The 23,595-nt window shown below is 41.7% G+C and overlaps 1 protein-coding gene and 1 long non-coding RNA gene across 24 annotated transcripts in view; one reads left to right on the top strand and one right to left on the bottom strand.

Annotated features, from left to right (window-relative positions):
• The window catches only part of LOC122239441, a 49,106-nt gene extending 29,405 nt beyond the window's left edge, over positions 1-19,701 (bottom strand). For all 8 annotated transcript variants that reach the window (XR_006218550.1, XR_006218552.1, XR_006218554.1 and 5 more), the window contains exons 1-3: positions 19,678-19,701; positions 17,121-17,213; positions 8,086-8,251 (exon numbers count right to left, since the gene is read on the bottom strand). This is a non-coding gene — a long non-coding RNA (uncharacterized LOC122239441). The remainder of the gene's footprint in view (positions 1-8,085; positions 8,252-17,120; positions 17,214-19,677) is intronic.
• The window catches only part of MAP2K5 (mitogen-activated protein kinase kinase 5), a 271,419-nt gene that overhangs the window by 14,167 nt on the left and 233,657 nt on the right, over positions 1-23,595 (top strand). For all 16 annotated transcript variants that reach the window (XM_042988550.1, XM_007084542.2, XM_042988549.1 and 13 more), the window contains exon 3: positions 8,106-8,173. In XM_042988550.1, the coding sequence (XP_042844484.1) occupies positions 8,106-8,173 (68 nt within the window). The remainder of the gene's footprint in view (positions 1-8,105; positions 8,174-23,595) is intronic.

Genomic DNA, 23,595 nt, shown 5'->3' with positions numbered 1-23,595 from the left:
ATTAAGAATGATTGGATGAGAAAAGTCTAAATTATAAAATGTTTGGAAATAATAAATTATTTAGAAAAAATGAAGTTTCATTTTTTTTTATTTTTCAAAATTTTATTTTTTGAGAGGAGAGAGACAGAGTGTGAGCAGGGAAGGGCAGAGCTAGAGGAGGACACGGAATTTGAAGCAGGCTCCAGGCTCTGAGCTGTCAGCACAGAGCCCGACACGGGGCTCGAACTCACGAACTGTGAGATCATGACCTGAGCTGAAGTTGGACGCTTAACTGACTGAGCCACCCAGGCACCCATGAAATTTCATTTTCTTAAACTGTAGTATGTGTAGGAGATAAATGGTTGCTTATAGGCAGAACCAGGTAGGTTAATGAAAAATTGTAATTCACAATTATACAGTCTAAAGATTATTTAACAGGTGAGAGTTTATTTTACATCCTAGAATTTGAGACTATTTGAAGAAAGCTTTTATGTATTGAAATTTTGGTTTGCAATGTCATCCATGTGCAAAGCCCAGATCCTTTTTAGTCTTATGAGAGTAATTGCTTATTTGTAATCTTGCTATGTTGCATGAAAATTAAGCAGTTTAATTCCTTTACCCAACTGCCAGGCTAGTTATTCCTGGAGGGCAGCAGACAATGCTGCTCATTCTTGAGTCTCTAGAACCCCGTCCTAGTACCCAGCACATGGTAGACACTCATACGTGTTTCTGGAATGCACGGATGGTTGAAGGAATGAAGTAATAAGGACAAACCTTTTGTATCTCATCCGTCACAAAATCATGTTAGCTCTGGCTTTAAAATATATCCAGCGCATGATGACTGCCCAGAATCTCAGCCTGGTTCGGGCCACCATCTTCCCTCACCTACGATGACAGGACTGGGATGATGGTATCCTACCTGGTCTTCCTGTATCTGCTTTTGCCTCCACACAGCCTCTTCTGCACATAGTAGCCAAAGTGATCCTTTAGAAGTGGGATCACAATACTCAGCACCGTCCAGTGATTTCCATCTTACTCAGGAGTAAAAGCCAAGTCCTTAAAATTCCCTACAAGGCCCTGCATTTTCTCATCTGCCCCCAACCCTGCAACAGCATTGATTCCCTGAACTCATCTGTTTCTCTAGCGCCCGCCTGCTGTGCTAGCCACTCTGCCTTTGTTTCAGTCTCCTGAATATGCCAGGTATTCTTCTACCTCAAGGCCTTTGCATTAGTTGTTCCCTCTGCCTGGAACACCCTTTCCCCAGATATCTGTGCAACCCACGCCCTCATCCCGTTCAGTCTATCTCAATAAGAGTGTGAGCTACTAGAGGGCAAGGCTTTTTTCTGTTTCCACTGTTACCATTCCCAGTGCCCAGAACATTGCCTGCTACATAGGGACACTTACATATTTGTTGGAGAGAGGAAGGGTGCAAAGGAGTGAAGAAGGAATCAGGAGGGCGGTGGCATGGAGCTGAAGTAAAACTCATGGCTGTGAGCAGTGCCTGGGTGGGTCAGTGGGTTAAGTGTCTGGCTCTTGATTTCAGCTCAGGTCATGATCTCAGGGTTGTGAGATCGAGCTCCACACCCAGTGCAGAGCCTACATAAGATTGTTTCTCTCCGGGCGCCTGAAGGACTCAGTTGGTTAAGCATCTGACTTCAGCTCAGGTCATGATCTTGTGGTTCGTGGGTTCGAGGCCCACATCAGATTCTGTGCTGACAGCTCAGAGCCTGGAGCCTGCTTTAGATTCTGTGTCTCCCTCTCTCTCTGCCCCTCTCCCACTTGCACTTTCCCTCTCTCTCTCTCTCTCTCAGAAATAAACATTAAAAAAAAATTTAAAAAGATGGTCTCTCTCTTTCTCGTGTGTGTGTGTGTGTGTGTGTGTGTGTGTGTGTCTCAAAAAAAAAAAAAAAAAATCATGGCTGTAAAGATTTGGCCATAAAAGCCAGACTGCTAGTCCTGTCCAGATCTTAGATGCTACACCCGAGAAGGGCTCTAAACTTGACAACCTTTCTGATAATTTCTCGTCAATACGCGTTTCTAACTTCTACAGTTATGTTTGCATGTCTTTCCTCTTGCCTTGGAAAAATGCCTTTGCTGTAATTCTGATTGACTCTCACCTGGCACCGAAGGAATGTGACAAATGACATCTTATATATTGCCTTAACTTTCTGTGCTCTTTGTAGAAGCTAGATTGTTTCTCTCAAAAGCCCGCTCGAGCCCCGTCCCTGCAGTGGGTGCTGTTTCGCTGACAGCTCCCTGGCGTCTGCTAGTTGACTGCTGTTTACCTTGATAGGCACTGTGCTTGCCATCCTGACCGCCCCTTACCTGCGGCTGCCTCTCCTCCATTGGGCCTTTATGTTCCTCCTCTTGGTTTCTCTTTTGGATTGCATGTTGCTTCAAATAAAATTGCTAACAACATATGGCCTGTTATGATTCTCTTTTCCCAAACTCTGCCATTTTGTGTATTTGTGACACACTGCAGATTTTGTGAAGATTGCTTCATAATATTTGTTTTCCATCTGCTGCACTCTATTTGGTATCTTGCTAGGATTTTTTCCTCCATTTTAAGTGACATTAACAAAATCCAGCCAGTACATAGACTTTCTGGTTCTACTTTTGCTTCCCTAATGTGCTGGAAAATCATATTACTATGCTCCAGGCAAGTAGAGAAGTCTGGAATTCTCATTGTAAACCAGTGTATCAGATCTATCGCATGCAACGCCCCCCCCCCCCCCCCTTGGTCATATCTAGTAATGCTTTTTTGGTCAGATGGTAAAGAACCTCTGTGGATAAGACAAAAAGTTCAGATTATTTTTTCTACTTCTCATCACTGAGTACTACTACTTTCTCGTGTTCTTCAACAACGTTATTTATAACCTTGAAACTCTTTGTGCCACGTGAGTAAATTGTTATGATTCACACTTCTGCTTAGTGTTCTTTCTATAGCTAATCCAGTTTGATAGGCAAATAGCCAGAGTGTTTGCTGGAATGGCTATGTGTGTCCAACTTTTAACAGGGAAGTGTCTTAAGTTATTGTTATACCACATTGCTTGGTATGCCTTTCTACTTTCTTACCCTCCAATGACTTCTAATACCTGTCAATTTGCTGTCTTTTATTTACATTTTTTTCCAGCTCTATTGATATATGATTGATGTATAGCATTGTGTAAGTTTAAGGTGTACACCCTGCTGATCTGATGCAGTTACATATTACAAACTGATTACCAGCAATAGGTGTAGCAATAGCTAACACCTCTAGCCTGTCATATAATGACCGTTTCTTTTTTGTGGTGAAAACATTTAAGATTGACTCTCAGCAACATGCACGTATATGATACGGTGTCATTAGCTGTAATCCCCATGCTCTACATTAGATCCCCAGACCTTGTTATACTCATAACTGTAAGTTTATACTCTGGCAGAAGCTCCCCATTTGCCCCCAACCCCAGCCCTTGGTAATCGGTAATCACACACTCTGTGTTTTTAGATTTGGCTTTTCAAATTTTCACATATAAGTGATATATAGTATTTGTCTTTTTCTGACTTAGCATACTGCCCTCCTTGGGATTCATCCAAGTTGTTGCAAACGGCTTTTTCGTGGATGAATAATATTCCAATGTATATATACACCATATCTTTATCTGTTCATCTGTGGGTGGACATTTAAGTAGTTTCCATATCTTCACTATTGTGAATAATGCTGCAGTGAACATGGAGGTTCATATATCTCTTTGAGAGAGTGATTTAGTCTCCTTTGGATAGATGTCCAGAAGTAGAATTGCTAGATCACATGGTAATTCTGTTTTTAACTTTTTGAGGAAACTCCATACTGTTGTCTGTGGTGGCTGCACCAGTTTATATTCCCACCGACGGAGCACAAGGGTTCCCTTTTTCTTTTTAAAAAATTTTTTTTATGTTTATTTATTTTTGAGAGTGAGAGTGACAGCATGAGTGGGGAAGAGGCAGAGAGAGAGTGAGACACAGAATCCGAAGCAGGCTCCAGGCTCTGAGCTGTCAGCATAGAGCCTGACGCGGGGCTCAAACCCACAAACCACGAGATCATGACCTGAGCTGAAGTCGGCCACTCAACCAACTGAGCCATCCCGGCACTCCAAAGATTCCCTTTTTCTCCACATCCTTGTTGTCTCTTGTCTTTTTTTTTTTTTTTTTTTAAGTAGGTTCCACACCCAGCATGGAGCCCGACGTGGGGCTTGAACTCACTACCCTGAGATCAAAACCTCAGGTGATGGTCTTGCAGTTTGTGGGTTTGAGCCCCACATCGGACTCTGTGCTGTCAATGTGGAGCCTGTTTGGGATTCTTTCTCTCTCTCTCTCTCTCTCTCTCTCCCCCCTCCCCCCCCCCAAAAAAAAAGACCTACGCTGAGATCAAGAGTTGGACACTTAACCGACTGAGCCACTCGGGTGCTCCTTGTTGTCTCTTGTCTTTTTTGATGCAGCCATTGTGACGGATGTGAGGTGATAGCACGTTGTGGTTCTGATGTGTACTTCCCTGATGATGAGTGATAGAACATCTTTTCATGTGTCTGTTGGCCATTTGTGTGTCTTTGGAATTTACTGTCTTTACAGAGACGTGTATTCTCACTTTAACCGTCAGGGCAAATGGTATGACTGCCATCATGGGGGTAGGTAGCTTGGGTTTTGCCTTTTGGCCAGAATGCTCAGTCTTCTCATAGGCGTAAGGACTTTCCAACTCAGTCTCCTCTCTGACAAGAACAGGGTCTTCGTGAAAACTGATCACAAATAGTACAGAGTCTGCCAGTCCCCCAAAGAGCAGTTTATAAAGAAAACCGATACTTCGGAGAACAGAGGTTCTTATTAATCCATAAGAACCATTAATTACCATATCATCTAAGTCTCATTTTATCCCCAGGCTTATCGCTTCTCGGCCTTTTGGCTAAGATCAAGTGAAGTCTCATTTTATCCCCAGGCTTTATTAGAATGCTTCTTTCAATGTAGCCAAAATCTTTTCCTTGGAGTCAGACCCCTTGTGGGACATCTCCAACACTTAGCACTAGGCTGGCTATTCTGCTTTTGGCCTCTGCTTTCTGTCCACTTAAAGCCAGGTGTCCTTATAGTATTTCATGGAACTGCTAGCCAAGAAATTATTCTGGTAGCTGACTTCCCTCACAGATTTGTTTTTTTTCCCCCTGAAATAATCCCTTAGAGATTTCATGGAACTCCAAAATCTTCTGTTTTAAGTAGACTCAAGGGTTCAAGTTCTGGCTTTGAGAACATGGAGAGCTCTTTTATTGTTGGGTTGTTCCTGATTGAGAGAGACTGTGATTTAAATGATTTTTCTGGAATCTGTGCCCTTGCTTCACAAATTATAAAAAGGGTTTTCACCTGTTTTATTAAACGCCAAACACTTCCTCATCCTGTGTGAACAATACCTTATAGAGGTCTTGCGTATATTGAAATTTGAATGTAAACAGTTCCTTTGTAACCACGTCTCTGTAGCTAGCTGTGGTGTAGACGTGAGAGTTACAAAAAGTGACTTTGTTCAGGCTGGAAATTTTTACCAAGTTCAGGACTTTATCAAGAACAAATCATTGTAGCCCACATCTAAACAGAGAATTTGACTTGGTTTTAAAACAGAAATGTAAAGTGTTTTCATGTGTGGTAGTATATAACATTATGTCCCTTTATACTGTATCTGTTTTTCCCCCCTTTGTTTCCTCTATTTGTAAGAAGAATTTTTTACTTAACCTTGAAAATACTAGTTTCTAGAATTTATGTAGACACTCCTCCTGTTTCCAAAACTAGAATGGCATTTCTTTCCCAGTTTGGCTTTTAGTGTCTGCAAAAGGAAGGAAGGAAGGAAAGGAGGGAGGGAAAGAGGCAGAGTGGAAGGAGGGGGAAAAGAAAGGAGGAGTTAGGTTCCTCTATGGTCCCTTGCACCTGTAACATTGTTAGGCCTGTGCCTTCTTTGTTACTGGAAGTGACCGCCGTGTGTCTTTTATACTAAGACAGGCAGCCTTTAACAAAGTACAGTAGTGACTCTGGACAGCTCCTATTTAGGTAGATATTTAAAGAGTGTGACTTGATGATACTGGTTTACGTTGAATTGGGGAACTCTTTGGGAATGAACTACAATCCGGGATCCAGGAACAAACGCTTTGGAGAGAAACCCCAGTGAGAGCAGTTGGCTTGGTCACCGAGCAGGGCTGGCTGAACTGCTGGTTTCTGTCGCGCTGTCAGACAGATTGCTATTGGCTGCTGAGGAGAAAAAGGAAGTAGGATTTTGCTCTGAAACAGGCTAATTAGGAGAGAATACAAGCTCCCTCCTAGGGTTTCCATGACCTGGCCACTGAGCAGGGGAGTATCTTCAGAACTGCAGCTGGATGGGAGGGAGGGCCCACTGAGGTGTGGTGGGCGAAGTTCCACATGCTGGACTGAACCGTCCTGTCTTTTCAGTAAGAGTCCCCAGAGCATGTCACGTAAGCTTATTCTCTTCGTGACCTGAGATTTGTCAGTTTCTGCAGGCCTGGGATCAGGTTCTCTGCATCTGATCAAATCAGCAATTAGATACTCAAGAGTGACCAAAAAAAAATTAACAACACTGATTGTTTAACAAGCACCTCGGAGCTGAAGCCTCCAAATTGAGAGAGAGCCTGCCCTTCTCAGTTGTCCCCAGGGAGGCTGTGCACATCTTCCAGCAATGTCACTATTGCTCAAGATGTTTTTGGCATTTTTCTTTCAACCATACATTTAGAATCGATCGCGTAGGCTGTTCTATCGACAGATCTTTATCTTCAGAAGGATGAAGTGGCTAACTAAATATTCTAAAATATGCACAAGTTGTTCTGAGTCCTGCCTGGCAGATAGTGTAGGCAAGTGATCAGGTAGGCAGTTCCAGTTTGGGTTAAAAATGAGATCTGATGTTTCCACGTGGTCTAACTTTGGGTTCTTAAAGCAGTTTTTGAAGAAGTATTTCAAAACTATTTTGAACAGGAGAAGCATCATTGAAATGTTTCTGGGTATGGCTGCTTTGATGATACGTTTATTCAAATGTATACATTCTGATTATGTATTTTGTAAAGTCTAAGTATCCTCTAGTTTTAAGACTATCAAATTTTTTTCAAAATAGCATGAATGGCCACTTGAAGCTTACTTGCTATGGTCAGGGTACCCAGTAGAAATGAAACTGTTCATGAAGAGCAAGTGAGCCACCAGATAGAATGGGGTGTGGGGATAACTGTGTGAGAGTTGCCTTGCAAGGTATAACCTTCTGCTGAACTTCCCACTCGAAGTTCTTCTGGGAAAAGGGAAGAGCAATAATCAAGTCCTACTGTCCACATCGTGGGATGGAGGTATGGCATGGGAGGCACAAATCATGGTGCAGTGTGTGTAGCAGTATTCAGTACCTGTGAGCCATTTTCATCGTGCTGCTGTGACAGTGATTGCTTGCCTGGGAGAGAGGAGGACTGGACAAGTAAGGGATAGGGTGATGTGTGGGAAAAGAAAAGTACTGAGAGTAGAAAAGACCTATAGCCTCCCTTCAGTTTTTAAAGTTCTCCACACCAACCCCGTTTAGTCATACTCCAGTGACACTTTACCCTGGATACATGTCATGATTGACATAAGCAGAATTTTTCTGATTTTCAGCTGTCCCTGAAAGTTTTAGTTCTTTTTTTTTTTTTTTTAATTTTTTTTTTAATATTTATTTATTTTTGAGACAGAGAGAGACAGAGCATGAACGGGGGAGGGTCAGAGAGAGAGGGAGACACAGAATCTGAAACAGGCTCCAGGCTCTGAGCAGTCAGCACAGAGCCCGACGCGGGGCTCGAACTCACGGACCGCGAGATCATGACCTGAGCCGAAGTCAGATGCTTAACCGACTGAGCCACCCAGGTGCCCCTGAAAGTTTTAGTTCTTTATCGGGGCCCTGTTCATATTCTGTACACAACACACACACACACACACACACACACACACACACAGCCCAACTGAAAAACAAACCAATAACCTCAACATCCTCAAAAATACAGTGTTGAAGCTTTGGCTGTCACGTTGTGAAAAGCAGTTGTATTATGTTCCCGGCCAACATGGTTTTTGTACATTTAAAAACTGCAGGTCTTATCTTACCCTATGTTTCCTTTCAACAGATGAGGACGAGGACGGTGATCGAATTACAGTGAGAAGTGATGAAGAAATGGAAGCAATGCTGTCATATGTAAGTATACTACAAATGAGGACTGTTTTTCAAAACGTTAATGTAGTTGAGGATGCTGCTTCTTGGCATGGGGAAGATCTGAAAGTAAATCACAGTTACCATAACATTTTTATGTATGACATACAGGGTTCTCAAGGATTTCCTTACGTGAAAGTTAAGGATGTTCTTTTCAAAAGACACTTACTGATCATATCATGAACATTAAGAATAATGCATCTTAATGACTTTTGCATTAGGTATGGTGCAGACTAAATGGACTATCAATTTCCTGTATTTTTTATGCAGTACTTAAAGTAACGGCTCATTAAAAATGAACCCCTGGGCTCTAAAAAATTTTTCAAAATCTACTTTCAACTGGAGATCTCTTTCACCCTTCCAAACAGACTATGGTTATAATGTAGCTGCAGGCTTGGTATGGATACACGGTTTAAAAATGTATTCTCAGTTATTTTATGCACTAAAATAACTCTTCCTCCCTCCCTCTTTCTTCCACCCCAGAATGAATAGGGTTACTTACTGACTCAAAGTGATTTGAATATATACTGAATGACTTTTATGTTTCAAATTTCAGTGAACATTTGCATTAGTGTTTGTCTCAGGACTGAAGTAGATAAACAAGAGAAAAGGGTATATTTCTAAAACTTTAATACTCAGCTTGACAAACCCGGCTATGATGGAGGGGCATTGCTTTTCTGAGCCCTGATTTATGCTGTCTTCTTATTTTGTTTTATTTCCTCTTACTCATTTTTTTCTATTTTATCTGAATTTGTAATCTGTTTACAAAACCTTCTCTAGTGGCCTGGTGGAAAGAGCACTGGACCCGAAGTCAGGAGACCACTGCTCTTCTCTGGCTTGCTGGCCTTAGGCAAATCACTTAACCTTTCTGTGCTATAGTTGCCTCATCTGTCAATTGTGGATAATAATACTTGTCCTTTCTACTGCACAGGGTCATTGTAATGATCAAATGGGATAATAGATGTGAAAGCCCTTTGGAAAGTTAAAAGTTCTATACAAATGCAAAGTAGTATTCTGGTGGAAATGATGGAGTCAGGGCCCTTGCTGGTCAGTGAGACTCTAATCTTAGCCAGCAGTGAGGCTGTAGGTTTTTGATGGACCTCAACTTCAACCAGGATATTGTTTCATTGTGATGAAAACCGTAAAATATCTGTATGGGTTTCCGCCAATAGTTTTAATTTAGGGTAGGAGGAAAGAGAACAAGAAGGATGGCATGATTAACAGAGCGTTGCATTCAGACCAGCACAGAGTAGGAAAAGTCAATTTCCCATTGACTTCCCATTAACTCATTTGAGAGTCTTTGTGCACGGAGAATTTAGAGCAGGGCTCATCAGTACCTTGAAGGGCAGAGTAGGGTTGTCTGCTGAAATGTCTAGCACTGGTATTGATAGACTGGCTAACTCTCCTGAGAATGTGACATGCTTATACTTAGAAAGCACACACGTACAGATGGGTTCTAGTTTTTTCACGTACATCCATTGCAGAGAGTAGATTGCTGACATCAGTGTACTTTTATTATGTCTCTGACATAACCACACGCAAAGGTGTGCTTTCAAAAGCGTTCTTTGGGGAAGATCTGACAAATTGTGCTTTGTGAGAAATGTTACTGCATGTGACCACAGTGATGATAATCGTTTCTGTTTCGAAGTGCCTACTATATATATACTAGATGCCTAACGTATTTCATTTTCTTTGGTTTTAATAATGACTCTGTGAGGTAGATACCGTAATCCCTACGTTTTAGCTGAGGAAGCCATGGTTAAGAAGTATGCCCAAGGTCTTAGAGCTAGCATGAGTGTGAATGTGGAATTTAAGTCCAGCCTCTCCTCATGCGAAAGCTCATGCTATGGAAGGTGTTTCATGCTGTTTCTGTCCCATCCACCTCCTTGCACATTAGTGTGGGAATCTTTCTGTCATCCTCGTTACTAAATTCTGAATGATTTGTGCGTAGGGCGTACCTTAGTTGAGCTATCTGTAGTATATATTCCTTTTGATTTATGCTTATTTTTTCAAATGCAGTATTTATTTTTGTGTTGTAGGAAAATATTAGAGTTATGTAACTGTCCTTAAACTTAAAAGTTTCTGAGATTTCTTTAGAGCCACTTTTTAGTCTGAAAGAAATCATCCAGCTCATTGACCTCCAAATCTGTGGATTTCGTGAATGAATCAATTTTTATTTTCGCATTGGAGGGCAGACACTGGCATCGTCACCTTTTATTTTGCCAAATAAACACATTAGCAAAATAAACTAATAAAAATTGCCTACTGTTAACCATCATTTTACTAACAAATAGAGTCATTTAAAGGTTAGAAATGGTGGGCAGTGCATAATCTCAAAAGTAGGGGCGCCTGGGTGGCGCAGTCGGTTAAGCGTCCGACTTCAGCCAGGTCACGATCTCGCGGTCCGTGAGTTTGAGCCCCGCGTCAGGCTCTGGGCTGATGGCTCGGAGCCTGGAGCCCGTTTCCGATTCTGTGTCTCCCTCTCTCTCTGTCCCTCCCCCGTTCATGCTCTGTCTCTCTCTGTCCCAAAAATAAATAAAAAACGTTGAAAAAAAAATTTAAAAAAAAAAAAAAGTAAAGGTGACCATTAAAGTGAGTCAATTTAGGGGCACCTGGCTGGCTCAGTTGGGGGAGTGTGCTTGTGGGTTCAAGCCCTACGTTGGGTGTAGAGATTACTTAAAAATAAAATAAGATACAATACAATACAATACAATACAATACAATACAATACAATAAAATAAAATAATAAAGTGAGTAAATTTAGTTTTAGGTAAAACACATTACATTTTTTTTTCTTCTTATTTTTTTAAATTGAAGTATAGTCAGCATACAATGTTATATTAGTTTCAGGTGTACAACATAGTGAACTGATATTCTTCTTTATTGTTTTTCTTAAATTTTTAATGCTTATTTATATTTCACGGATAGAACATGAGCAGGGAAGGGTTAGAGAGAGCGGGAGCCACAGAATCTGAAGCAGGCTCCAGGCTCTGAGCTCTCAGCACAGAGCCCGACACAGGGGCTCAAACTTTGTAGCCACGAGATCCTGACCTGAGACGCTTAACTGACTGAGCCACCCAGGCGCCTCAATATTCTTCTTTTTTTAAATAAATCCTTATTCAGTTTTGAGAGAGACAGAGAGTGGGGGAGGGGCAAAGGAAGAGGGGGACAGAGGACCCAAAGTGGGATCCGCACTGACAGCAGCACGCCCCTCGCGGGCCTCGAACTCATGAACTGTGTGATGATGACCTGAGCTGAAGTCGGATGCTCAACTGACTGAGCCACTCAGGTGCCCCAATAGTCTTTACTTTTAGTGGATGGCGAAGACGTTTTTATGAATTGGCAGTGGCCCGTGCATTGTGGTCTGGCTGATCAGGTCCAGGTTTTCTCATTAATTCACTTAAATATTTATAGCCGGGAATCTGAAGTCCTCAAAGAATTTTAACTTATGTTCTTGTCTTCTGATTCTAAATGTTTGAGCAAAATCTTTTTAAATGGAAATGAAAATATCCCTGAGAGAGATAATAAGCTTTAAGTCATTTAAAGCCTAAATGGATTTCCTTTTCCTCTTATCTATTGAGATAGCCCTACCATCCTGTTCGCTTTATGTGTTCTGTTTATGTAGAGTTGGGCTCTGAATAAACATTTAAAAAATAGAGAGTAGGGGAGCCTCTTCCTCAAAAAGCGCACAAAACATTGGTTGGCTGCCATTTTGATCTGTCTTGGTTCTTATGATTGAAATTCCTTTGGGTTCCAATTTGTCCTAAGGAGAACCGTTTGGGCCTAATGTCACAATAGATTTTGGTTGAGGGGCGCCTGGATGGCTCAGTCGGTTGGTTGGGTGTCAGGCTTCGGCTCAGGTCGTGATCTCACAGTGTAGGTTTAAGCCTCGCATCCGGCTCTGCGTAGAGAGTGGAGCCTGCTTCGTGTTCTGTGTCTCCCTCTCTCTCTCTGCCCCTCCCCCACTCATGCTCTGGCTCTCTCTCTCTCTCTCTCTCTCTCTCTCTCTCTCTCTCTCTCTCTCTCAAAGCTATATAAACATTTTAAAAATTAAAAAAAAAAAAAAAAGATTTTGGTTGATAGTCCTCAGTCGCTGATCTATTAGGAAAAACTTGCATGGTCTCTACTCTTTCGGTTCATTTTGACCCTGAAAAAATTTTTGAATCCAGGATCTGGGTGGTGGCATAGGGGAGATACTGAGAGATGAGCACATATTTTCTGTAAAGTGCACCTTAGTTTTTCTTGTCAAATTTAATAAATTTTCAGTCCCCTTAGTATTTCTTTAAAATCCATAGAGGGAAAACAAAAGTAGAGACACGTTTACCAGAAATCCCTTAATCATTCTTTTTCACTGATTACAAAGGGTAAATGAATAAACAGCTTGGATCTCTGAATAGAATTAAAAAGAAAATTTGCAATGTCTGGGTTGGAACTTGCAAAATTACTTTCTTCTCCCTTGAATGCAGGCATTTTCTGGCTTTGGGCCAACGGAAGCATAAGTTTTTATCAGTAATTTAAATAGATTTTCGTATTAGACCTGAAAATGTTGCCTTTTTAATTGAAAACTTATCAATTATTTAAATTGCTAGCAGCCTTAGGCTGTTAATTTTATGTGTGCCATAATAATGGCATACAGTGGTTTTTGATACATGTGACACAGAGTATCGCATCGTGGTAAGGATTTGTCATGACAATAAGTTGTCGTGTGCTGTTAAATAATAACCAACATATTAAACCCAAGTCTGTTGTCACACATTAGTACCATTTTATGTAAGTTATTTAGAAGTTGTATTCTTTTCTTCATTAGATATATTTTTAAGAGATAATGAGAAGAAAACAAAGCTATAATAAATTGTCTTTTAAGAAAATGTAAAGTAATTTGGTCTCCAAGGAGATATTTAATGTATTGAGAGAATCCAGCAGCCAAGTGTTATTACAGCACCATTGTGATCGCTCTCTGCGTTTTGTTATGAGTTTGTGTTAATCAACAATCTGTTTTTATAGCGTAGTTTCTTGTAAGTTATGTTGTTAGAATATTCCACTTCTGGGATCATGGCTTTTCCTCTGACACTATTGTATCTTTTTAATTCCTCCATAAAGTATTTTTTTAATTAGAATCTGAAATGCTTTATTAGGAAAAAAAGTACACCCAACCTACATATTCTGAAAACTAAATACCTGATCATTGCCAATTATTTAAAGGACCTTGTTAAATATTCCCTTACTATGGTTTACTGTTGTTGTTGTTGTTGTTGTTGTTGATGTTCTTGTTTCCCCCTCTCATTTTCTGGGAAGATTAAAGACGGAATGTTGCTTCTCTCCTTCCGTCTTTTTGTATTCGTTGTCTGGCAGAGCTGGCTTCATTTCCTTTCAGCATCAAACAGCAGTGCTGGGCCTTGTTTATTGATTCATGTGAAGCTTTATCTATCACTGAGACCTGGTTATAGGAGGGGGTTATTTTAAAGTTAACCTCTGCTTTTGGGTGACCTTTCATTAAGAAACCCAGCAGTACATCTTGCGTTTGTAAATGGATTCATACTTGTTTCTGCTAAATCCTGTGTCTGGTACAGGATTTATTACACCCGGTTCTCTCGATACCGAGAGGCTTGTATGAGTGGAGCACAGTATTAACAAGAGTAATTTTCTTCATTTTGCCCATTCTGTCTCTTTATACCATTTTTCCACGTTGCCAGAAGAGTATGGGACAAGTTTAACTGTAATGCCTCCCATTATGCAGAGACCTTGTGTTTTACTGGAGTGTAAGTATTCCCTTTGGTATACTTGACCATAGTGTACCTTTTTAGATGTTGGGTACCATGAGGGAAAATACTCCTTGACCTCTGTAGCACCTTGTAAATTGGGATATGATTAGCTTTATCCAAGTATATATAATTTGGAGATTGCCTCTAAAATCATGCAGTTACCCAAGTAGAGTTGGAAGGAAGGGAGCCTTAGAAGTCTTGTCCAACTGTTTCATTTTGTAGATAAGGAAAATGAGGCCCACAGAGGTCAGATTCAGTTGGAGGTCAAGTTGCCAGTGAATGGGAAGACTCTCAGTGTCTTTACTCCTGGTGGTTTGAAATGATGTTTTTGTTTTGGCGTCTATTGAGGTCCTGCTGAGGAAGCTTTGCAAATACTTCTTTTTTCCTGATATCAAAAAAGAATGCTGTTTACTGGAATGTTAGTGTGCCTGAGTTTGAATAGGAATGTAGAAAATACTTTTGTGGGCTTTTGAAATTTTAAAGATTTCGTCCGTATCTATAGGCTGAGTTTTACCACAAAATTTGTTGCCCACTTAGGAGTTGAACATTTAACAGCATCAGGGCCTTTGCTGTTGGGAAGTTTTCTTCAAAGACCAAGAGGTTGGAAGCTCATTTTCCACCTGGTGCATTTCAATATGCTCCATGTTAAGTAGGCTCTGCTTTGAACTTACTTTGTACCAGCAAAATCAGCTCAGTCTTCGGTGAGTGGCTGGCTCCCTACAAGTGTGGCTCACCCACACAACAGTCATGCAGCGTGTTCTCCTGGGAGGGTGGGGAAGTGGTACAAACAGTGAGCGAGCTGAACCCAAGGAAATAAATACATAGTTTTGGAAATTACTCTTTTTTTCTTAACTTAAAAAATGACATTCTCTAAGCTGTGTAATATCTTGTTTTCTCATCCTAGTCAAAGAATAAAACTTTTGTTCAGAGGCAGATTGTTTTAACTCCCTTCTCTGTGTTGCTTGGGACATGTGGATGCCTGTGAAATAGTGACAAACATGCGGTAGCTGCTTATTTAGCTCCGTTAGCCCCTGTTGTGAAATATCTTGGGGCATCTTTGCTTGTGAGGAACAGAAGCATACTGGAGTTTTCATCAGAACAAGGGGCTTATGTGGCTCTGGAAGCAAAGGAAATCTCCAGCCAGCACAAGCAGGCCTCAGCGGGGGTGCCACCAGGGCACTCTGGGGTGCTTTGGACCACCAGTGTTTTGTCATTAGCATGGCTTTAGTTCATCTCCGTGGAGGGCTCAGCGTAGGCTATGGGCTGTCTGGTTCCTCTGGGGTCCCGTGTCCAGGCAGTTGGCGCGAGGCAGTAGAGCCGTGCGGTACCTCAGCCCCTTGGTGGGGGGCTCTGGCTTGGAGCTTGTCTTCAAAGGAGATGTGGGCTGCAGGGGAATGATGGACCTCTAGCAGTCGGACTGCTTTGGGGCATACCCAGTTGACTAGGCCCTTGTTGGCAGCTCTTAAGGAACCTCTCTTCTCTTAGGGCCATTCTTACGGGAAACAAGAGGGATATTTTCTACGTATATCTGAAACATCAATGTAAATATGCTACAACACAGTAGGGTTAGAGAGATTCAATAAATTATCAATCTAGGCAATGTGTCCAAAAAGGTATAAATTTAAGTAATAGAAAATTTCAAAACAAGTTGCTTCTTTCTATGTTTCTCTGTTACTGTTACTTATTATATGTTCTTTACTCATTCCCATCTGCCTTTTTATTTATTCTTTTTTTTTTTTTTTTTTTTGAAAGAGAGCGAGCACACACACGAGTGCACAAGTGGGGGAAGTGTAGAAGGAGAGGGAGGACCCCCCGATGCAGGGCTCAATCTCATGACTGTGAGATCATGACCTGAGCTGAAATCAAGAGTCAGGTGCTTAACAGACTTAGTCAGGCGCCCATATTGATTCATTTTTTAATAGAAGTTGAGGGGCACCTGGGTGGCTCAGTAGGTTAAGTGTCCAACTCTTAGTTTTGGCTCAGGTCATGATCTCGTGGTTCGTGAGGTTGGGCCCCATGCCGGGCTCTGTGCTGACAGTGCGGAGCCTGGTTGGGATTCTCTCTCTCCCCTCTCTCTCTGCCCCTCCTCACCTCGTGTGCTGTCTGTCTGTCTGTCTCTCTCTTTTAAAATAAATGAACTTTAAAAAAGTAATAGAAGTTGAGCAGTAGGCTGGATCTTTATCAAGCATTCTTGGAAATGGATGGCTAAATAAAGTGTGAGAGAATGTCACATTTGGCCTGCTCCCTGCATGGCCTGATGATCCTGTTTTAAATTTTTTTGTGTGTGTGTTTATTCATTTTTGAAAGACAGAGAGATAGAGCATGAGCAGGAGTGGGGCGGAGAGAAAGGGGGACACAGAATCCGAAGCAGGCTCCAGGCTCTGAGCTGTCAGCACAGAGCCCGACACAGGGCTTGAACTCACAAACCATGAGATCATGACCTGAGCTGAAGTCGGATGCTCAACTGACTGAGCCACCCAGGCGCCCCTGATGATCCTGTTTTAAGTGGCAGATTCCCTTATCTGTGGGGGATAAGATCCAGGATCCCCTCCCCCCCACCCCGTGCAGGCCTGTGACTGTGGATAGTACCAAGCCCTATATATACCATGTCTTTTCTATACATACATATCTGTGGTAAAGTTTCATTTAAAATTAGGCATAGCAGGTGATTCACAACAATAACTAATAATAAAATAGAACAGTTACAACAATATACTACAGTGAAAGTTATGTGAATGTGGTCTCTCTCTCTCAAAATACCTGATTGTACTATACTCACACTTCTTGTGATGCCAAGAGTTGATAAAATGCCTACATGATGGGATGAAGTGAGGTGAATGACGTAGGCGTTGTGACCTAGTGTTAGGTTACTATTGACCTTCTGACAGTATGTCAGAAAGAGGATCATTTGTTTCCGGACTGCCTTTGACCACAGGTAACTGAAACCATGGAAAGTGAAACCACAGATAAGGGGGGACTACGGTATTTAAACTTCTTCTTTAGAAGTGCAGCAGAATTGCTGCAGCCTAGAAATCAGATGAAAGGTTAGTGTAGACACTGCCCCATGCTGACCATGTGGATGACTCTGAAAGCTCCATCCAAGAGGTTCCTACAAGTTTTGGACCCATTGCTGAATACAAATTTAAACTCCTTCTGCCAACACACATTACCTTAAACTTAGCCAAGTTGAAGTTCATCTGCCATCGTCTATCCAAACCTCTGTTAAGACCATCCGGGGCTCTCTAATGTCCTTTACGGTTTTACTATTCAAAACAAACAGTGTTATCATTAAGTGTGGCCAACTTACTGTCTTTTTCACTTCCAAATCATTAATAAATGCATCCATCCAATAACATTAGCCTATAAATAGGCCCCAGAGTTGTTCCCTGTTGACCTTTTCACTGTAAGACTTTTCATTGTGATTTTCTTTCTCATCATCTAATCTGTCCGTGACCATGTGGGGACCCTTGGTCTAGAGTCCAAGGAAGAGCGTGTGTACATTGTAGTACCTCAAGGCAGGGGCAGTGAGCTATTGAGAAGTGGGGGGATCTGAAGCCAGATCCGTAAATGCAGTTATTAATTTGGTATTCAACCAATAGATTAGTTTTATATGTTATATGTTATAGTTTTTGACTGCTGGAGCAATTGTGTGCTTCCTAAGAGGTCAGCGTCCATAGAAGGAAAGCCTCTCAATGTGAAGTATAAGAAATAACCAAAAGAAAGTGTAACTGAGGACACACTAAGTAGTGTTGTGATTGAATTTGTATCCATTTAACAGAGTTCAGGTTGTTGGGCTCTTCACTGGGAAAACTAATAAATTAACTATGGACTGCAAATAGTTGGTTAGTTTATTGATTATTGCTGTAATTACTGACTGAGCTACCTATAATGGGGTATGCTTGCAGTATTGACTGAACAGGAATGTGAAAATTTTATCATTAGTAGGAAAAAACCAGCATACTTATTCCTCATAGGTTGAAACACTGTACTGTTAGAAGGTATGTTAAGGAGAGGTTTAGGAAACTGTTCTGTTACGTGTATAGAAGAATAATGTATAAACCTGATTTGATGCGATTTGATATCTAAGACTTGCCACTGAGTAAGTTAGGAGGTATGAGCAATGAAACTAGCTGCCACGTCTCTATCAGCTCCTGTCTGCCTCCTTCCCGTAAACATTTGTGGAGCACTCTTACGTGTCAGGCACAGTGCCGGGCACTGTACAGCGTCACTTCTTAGGTTTTTAGGGACACAGGCCTATTTGAAAATGTGAGGAAAGTTGTTTATTCTCTTCCCAGAAAATTGACACAATGCAATGTTTCACATACAATTTCAGGAATTTGAAGGCTCTCCTAAGGCCCATATAGACTCCAGTTTAATACCTCCGCAAGATACAAGAGGTATTACAAGACACTAAAATACACAAGACAGGGCCCCTGCCCGTGATTAACTTCCAGAAGAAAAATAGACATGGTTCCTTATAATACCCTTTTAATTATTTTATTATTTATAGTACCGTAGTAATGGAGGGAAAGGGAGGGGCACTGACTCAGCCTTGATAAGCAGTTCGTTAAATCTACCTCTGTACTTGGTCTAACAGTGATCTTGTTTGGGGGTTTCTATGTTACCCTATTGTTATGAACGCTTCTCTTCTATGTACTGTTGCCTGGAAGGGGGAGATTCATAGCCCTGTGCCCTATTTCACGATTCTTTTCAAGTACTTTATAGAAGGTTTCCCATATACTGCTTCCTTTGATTTGATCTTCTTAATACCTTTACGAGGTGAGCAAGGCAGGTATTGTCCCTATTTTTATAGCTGAGGCTACTGACGCACATAGTGGGTGCCTTTCTTAAGGTCACACAACCAGTAAACGTAGAGCTAGGACCTGAGATCACTCACTGATTTGCTCACTTATTTGTACAGCCAGTTTTTTTTAAATTTTTTTTCTTAACGCTTATTTATTTTTGAGACAGAGAGACACAGAGCATGAATGGGGGAGGATCAGAGAGAGAGGGAGACACAGAATCCGAAACAGGCTCCAGGCTCTGAGCGGTCAGCACAGAGCCTGACGCGGGGCTCGAACTCACGGGCCGCGAGATCATGACCTGAGCCGAAGTCGGCCGCTCAACCGACTGAGCCACCCAGGCGCCCCTGTACAGCCAGTTTTATACTATAAATACGTATGGGATAGCAGCTATGTGGCCAAGTGCTATGCTAGGTGGTGCAGGTACAGTGAACATATAGTTCATTCCTTCAAGGAGCCCATGGTCCATTCAGGGAGATTAACAAAAAAGCCAACAGTGTTCAATGTGGGAGGATATGAAAACTCATAATTGCCAGGGAGAGTGATAAGTGCTCTAATATGCTTAAGTGTTAGGTGCTCTGTGAGCACAAGAAGGAGCACCTGGTGTAGCTTTGGGGACAGAGGAGGCTTCCTGAAGAAGGTGGTGTCTGGATGGAGTAAGCTGGGACAAAGGGACAGGGAAGAGAGAACAGTGTGTCAGAGGCTCAGGTGTAAGGGCAGCTGGTGCATTCAGGAGGAGCTACCTGGGATTCGGTGTAGAACAGACAGGGAGGCAGGAAGGGTATGACATGAGATTGGGAAAGAAGGTGGGCTAGACTATGGAGGGCCCAACCTTGGGGAATTGAGAAGCTAGGAAGATGTAGGGTTAATAAAACCGGTGTTGATTAAGTATGGGGAAGAAGGAAAGAGAGGTGGTCTGGCTTACCTGCAGCTATCTGGCTTGGGAAACTAGGTCATTGTGATGTCATTGACCGAGACAGGGAGCCCAGGTGGTGGAAGATGGGTCTAGGGCACGAGGGAGGGTGTGAAAGGTAGAGACCTGTTGAATTCGAGAGGCCTCTGGATAACCAGTTTGGTATGTTCCGAATCTTAGGAGAGAGATTTGGGCTGGAAATAAAGATTTGTGATTCATCAGCTCCTAATTAGTCTCAATGACTCCTCTGGTAATTGAAACCTTTGAAGTGGCTGAAGTTAACTCAAGGAGAGTATAAAATAAGAAGAGAAGGTTGATGAAAAACCATGGGGAGCTCCAGCATTTAAAGGAAGGGAGGAGAAAGAACCACTTACAGGAGACTGAGTTGAGTGGGCAGAGAGGGAGGAGGAAAACCAGAGGGGGTGCTGAGGAGGGAGGGAGAGGTCACCCGTCAGCGCGGTGCCATGTGTCCCCAGTGTGTGAAAAGATCGGTGACATGGCTGAACCCAAACAGGGTGTAACTAAAGAAGCCACTCTCCCCACCAGCTCAGCAGTCTGCCCAATAGCCCAATTTCTTTAAATGTTTTGAGGTATGAGAAATAAGAGGTAACTGACCTTTGGACTCTTAAATAGTAAACGTACATTTTACGTTCTGAGTACACGAAAGAAGTATTTTTGTTGCTGTTGTTTACCGATAAACCTTTTGTTTCATCTATGAACGATACTCCCAGGACAGGATAGGGTTGTGAGAAATTAAATGAATAAACAGAAATAGCTAGTATTGAGCCTAGTACACAGTAGGTGGTCTATAAGTGGTTGTGTATGTGTGCGTATCTCCCTATGTCTCTGTCTCTCTCTCTTTTAATAGAGAACTTGTGCCTCGTAAAATGAAACGGTGCTGTTTGGGAACTCAAGTTTTTTATATGACAGATTTCCATGAAGACAAAAAATGTTGTAATTATTGACTGAATTGTGCTGTTGGAATTAGAATTAGGTTCATAACAAATAGGAACACTGTTTGATAAACTTGCAAACAAAACAAGCCAAGAATTGTACTTGCTATCCCCTCGTTGAATCTGGCCCTCTGTTTCAAATTAATTAGATTTTTGGATAACTGTGCTAAACTTTGTCACATCCTTATTAAAATTGTTTAAGGATTTTGAGGAACATCTCAGAGGGACTCAAACTAATCTGAGTCTGGTACTGGAGATTCCATTAGCAATCACAAAACTGATTAATCTTTTACTCCGTTAGCTTATTGATTATTGCTGCAATTACTGCACGTAACGGATTCTGCCAGGAACACCAGCAGAAAACACATTTTATGACTGCTGCTGAGGTACTCGGTCTGAGCACGATATTTTGTACTTTTTACACATAGCTATTTTTGTATTTTTAACTGGGAACACTTCTATTCAGAAAGTGCTGTTGTTTCAATGGTAAGAGGTTCACTTTTTAATTTCTCAAACACCAAGAATACATTACAGTTGGCAAAGTGCCTTCAGAAATTTCTCTTGCTGCTGTTTCGTTTGGAACTTCACGGCCACCCTGTATAATGGACCAGCTATCTTTACTCTCATTTGGAGGAAACAAGGGTTAGGTAGCAGAATCAGAATTATTTCAGTCAGTAAATATTTATTGAACACCTGCTATTATGCAGCTCTGTGTTAGGGATAATAAGAGCCAGGATAGGATTATAAAGATTACGTTTAGGAAGTTATTTGGATAGCTTCAGATTATGCCCCCATTAATGTTAAAATGGTCACTGTTACTTTGCTGTCCAAGCCATGTTAAGTGTCTTGGCATAGGGGCACTTGGGTGGCTCAGTTGGTTAAGCTTCTGACTTCAGTTCAGGTCATGATCTCACAGCTTGTGAGTTGGAGCCCCCGCGTTGGGCTCTGTGCTGACAGCTCAGAGCCTGGAGCCTGCTTCGGATTCTGTGTCTCCCTCTCTCTCACTGCCCCTCCTCCGCTTGCACTGTCTCTCTCTCAAAAATAAATAAACATTAAAAAAAATTTTTTTAAGTATCTTGGCATGTAAGATTTAGCTTTTTATTTGTTTGGGTTTTCTTCTTCAATTTGGTTTGGACTGTTAGAAGTCATTGCTTGTTTTATCACTATTGAGAACAAAATTGGAAAGGCTCTCTTTAAAAGGAGAATATCTAAAAACACTGAGAGATTGCCTGGATCTGGAAATCCCTTGCTCCCCAGCTTCAGTGCTAGCCTGTCTGCCCCTCAAGTGAGTCTCCTGGCACTCCTCTGGCTGTGTAGCATCTTCGTAATCCGAGGGGCGGCGACTATTTCCTTGCCCAACTTATGTGCTGGGGAATGGCCACTCCCCACATCGGGGCCCTGTGAGTCCCCCAAGTGCCTTGCTCGTCTCACTGGGCAGCACAGGCGCACACACAGCCTGTCAGGAGTGCTCTGGGCCGGGAGGTACGCGTGGCCCCGTGCCGTATCTTCGTCCCTTCGAGAACGCTCGGTATGCTGCAGCCTGAGCTCTTAGGCCTGGTGCCTCTTTGCCAGCCCCACCCTGGCCCTCACAGGGCCTGCTCCTCAGAGTTGCTTGTCTGGAGTGGGCCCAAGCCATGGGTTTAATTACCACCCTTTACGGTGTGCTTCTGATGCTGAATTACTTTGCTATATGGATCACAAGATTCTCTGTTAATACAAACAGAGATCAAACCCAGTATTTCAGCAGGAAAAAAAATGTCCCTTGGATTTGGAAGAACTGTGGAAAACAAAAAGGAAATGCTAACTACTTGCTTTACAGATACTGGCAAGTGGCACACTTAATATCATTACTGTGACTGTGTTAAAGGTAGCATAAAGAGATGGTTATACGTGGCCGAAAAATTTGTGCAATGGTTATAAACGTATGTATAGTTTGCCAGTTGATTTGGCACAGGTCTGAAATGAAAGGGAAACCAAATTTATTTATTTATTTTAGGAGGCAAATAAATAAAGTTGGAAAACAGGTCAATTTCATGCATGCAAGGTTTTATAGTAGGAAAAAATGCATTGCACCTGTTCTGACCCTTTACATTTGAGGTTATTTGTTTTCAAACTTGACCCCAAGCACCAGTTTCAGACAACTCTATAATTAATTTGTTAGACAAAGCATAAAGATATTTTATTCGTTTTGATTTCTAGGACTGTAGTGAAGTAGTAACTGAAATTACTAACCTATTGTACATAGCAGTTAATTAAAGAAAAGCATTAACTATAGGAGAACACCGCCACTGCTGTTGTCTTGTATCAGTATAAAAAGGCAGTAATTTTTTTGACAGCCACTGATTGGAAAGTTGCTTGCAGCCTTCCAGAACCAAGGGGGTACATGCTGTGGATCAATAACCGGCAAATTTCCCATTAAAAAGAATACCTGAGCAATGTTCCAAATAGCCACTGGCATCTTAATTTTCCATGGAAACCTCAAATACTTGTGTGCCGAGGACAAGTCATTTTTGGACAATTTTTCCAGACTACTTGTTAACAGTTATTGCTGTCCCAAAAGGTTGACAGCCTACATGATTGATATTTCATTTACTTGTCATCACTGTTTGAGTAATGGCGAGCGGTTTATTTCTGTGGTTTTAAGGAATATAGTCTCCTGAATGACATTCGCCTTGGTATGTATTCCAGAGCGTGTGTCACACATGTTTATGCCGTGTGTATCTAGGCTTCTCTGTCCACAGAAGGAGAGGATCAGTTTCCTTTACAGTTTGAAAGCCCTTGGAGAGGAGGATACACTTGTATCAGCCCACAGCTATCAAAAATTCACTTCACTTTGTTTGTTTTCAGGACAAAGAGCCTTAGATTGTTAACTTGTGATTCCCAAGATGATGTAGAATCACATAATTCCCTTTATTTTGTAAAAAAAACAAAAACAGAAACAAAACCCTTGATTTTGTAATGATTTTAACGTACGTAA

The sequence above is a fragment of the Panthera tigris genome, chromosome B3 (assembly GCF_018350195.1).
Source record: "Panthera tigris isolate Pti1 chromosome B3, P.tigris_Pti1_mat1.1, whole genome shotgun sequence".
NCBI classification, from domain to species: domain Eukaryota; kingdom Metazoa; phylum Chordata; class Mammalia; order Carnivora; family Felidae; genus Panthera; species Panthera tigris.
This window is presented reverse-complemented; position numbering and strand designations above follow the sequence as displayed.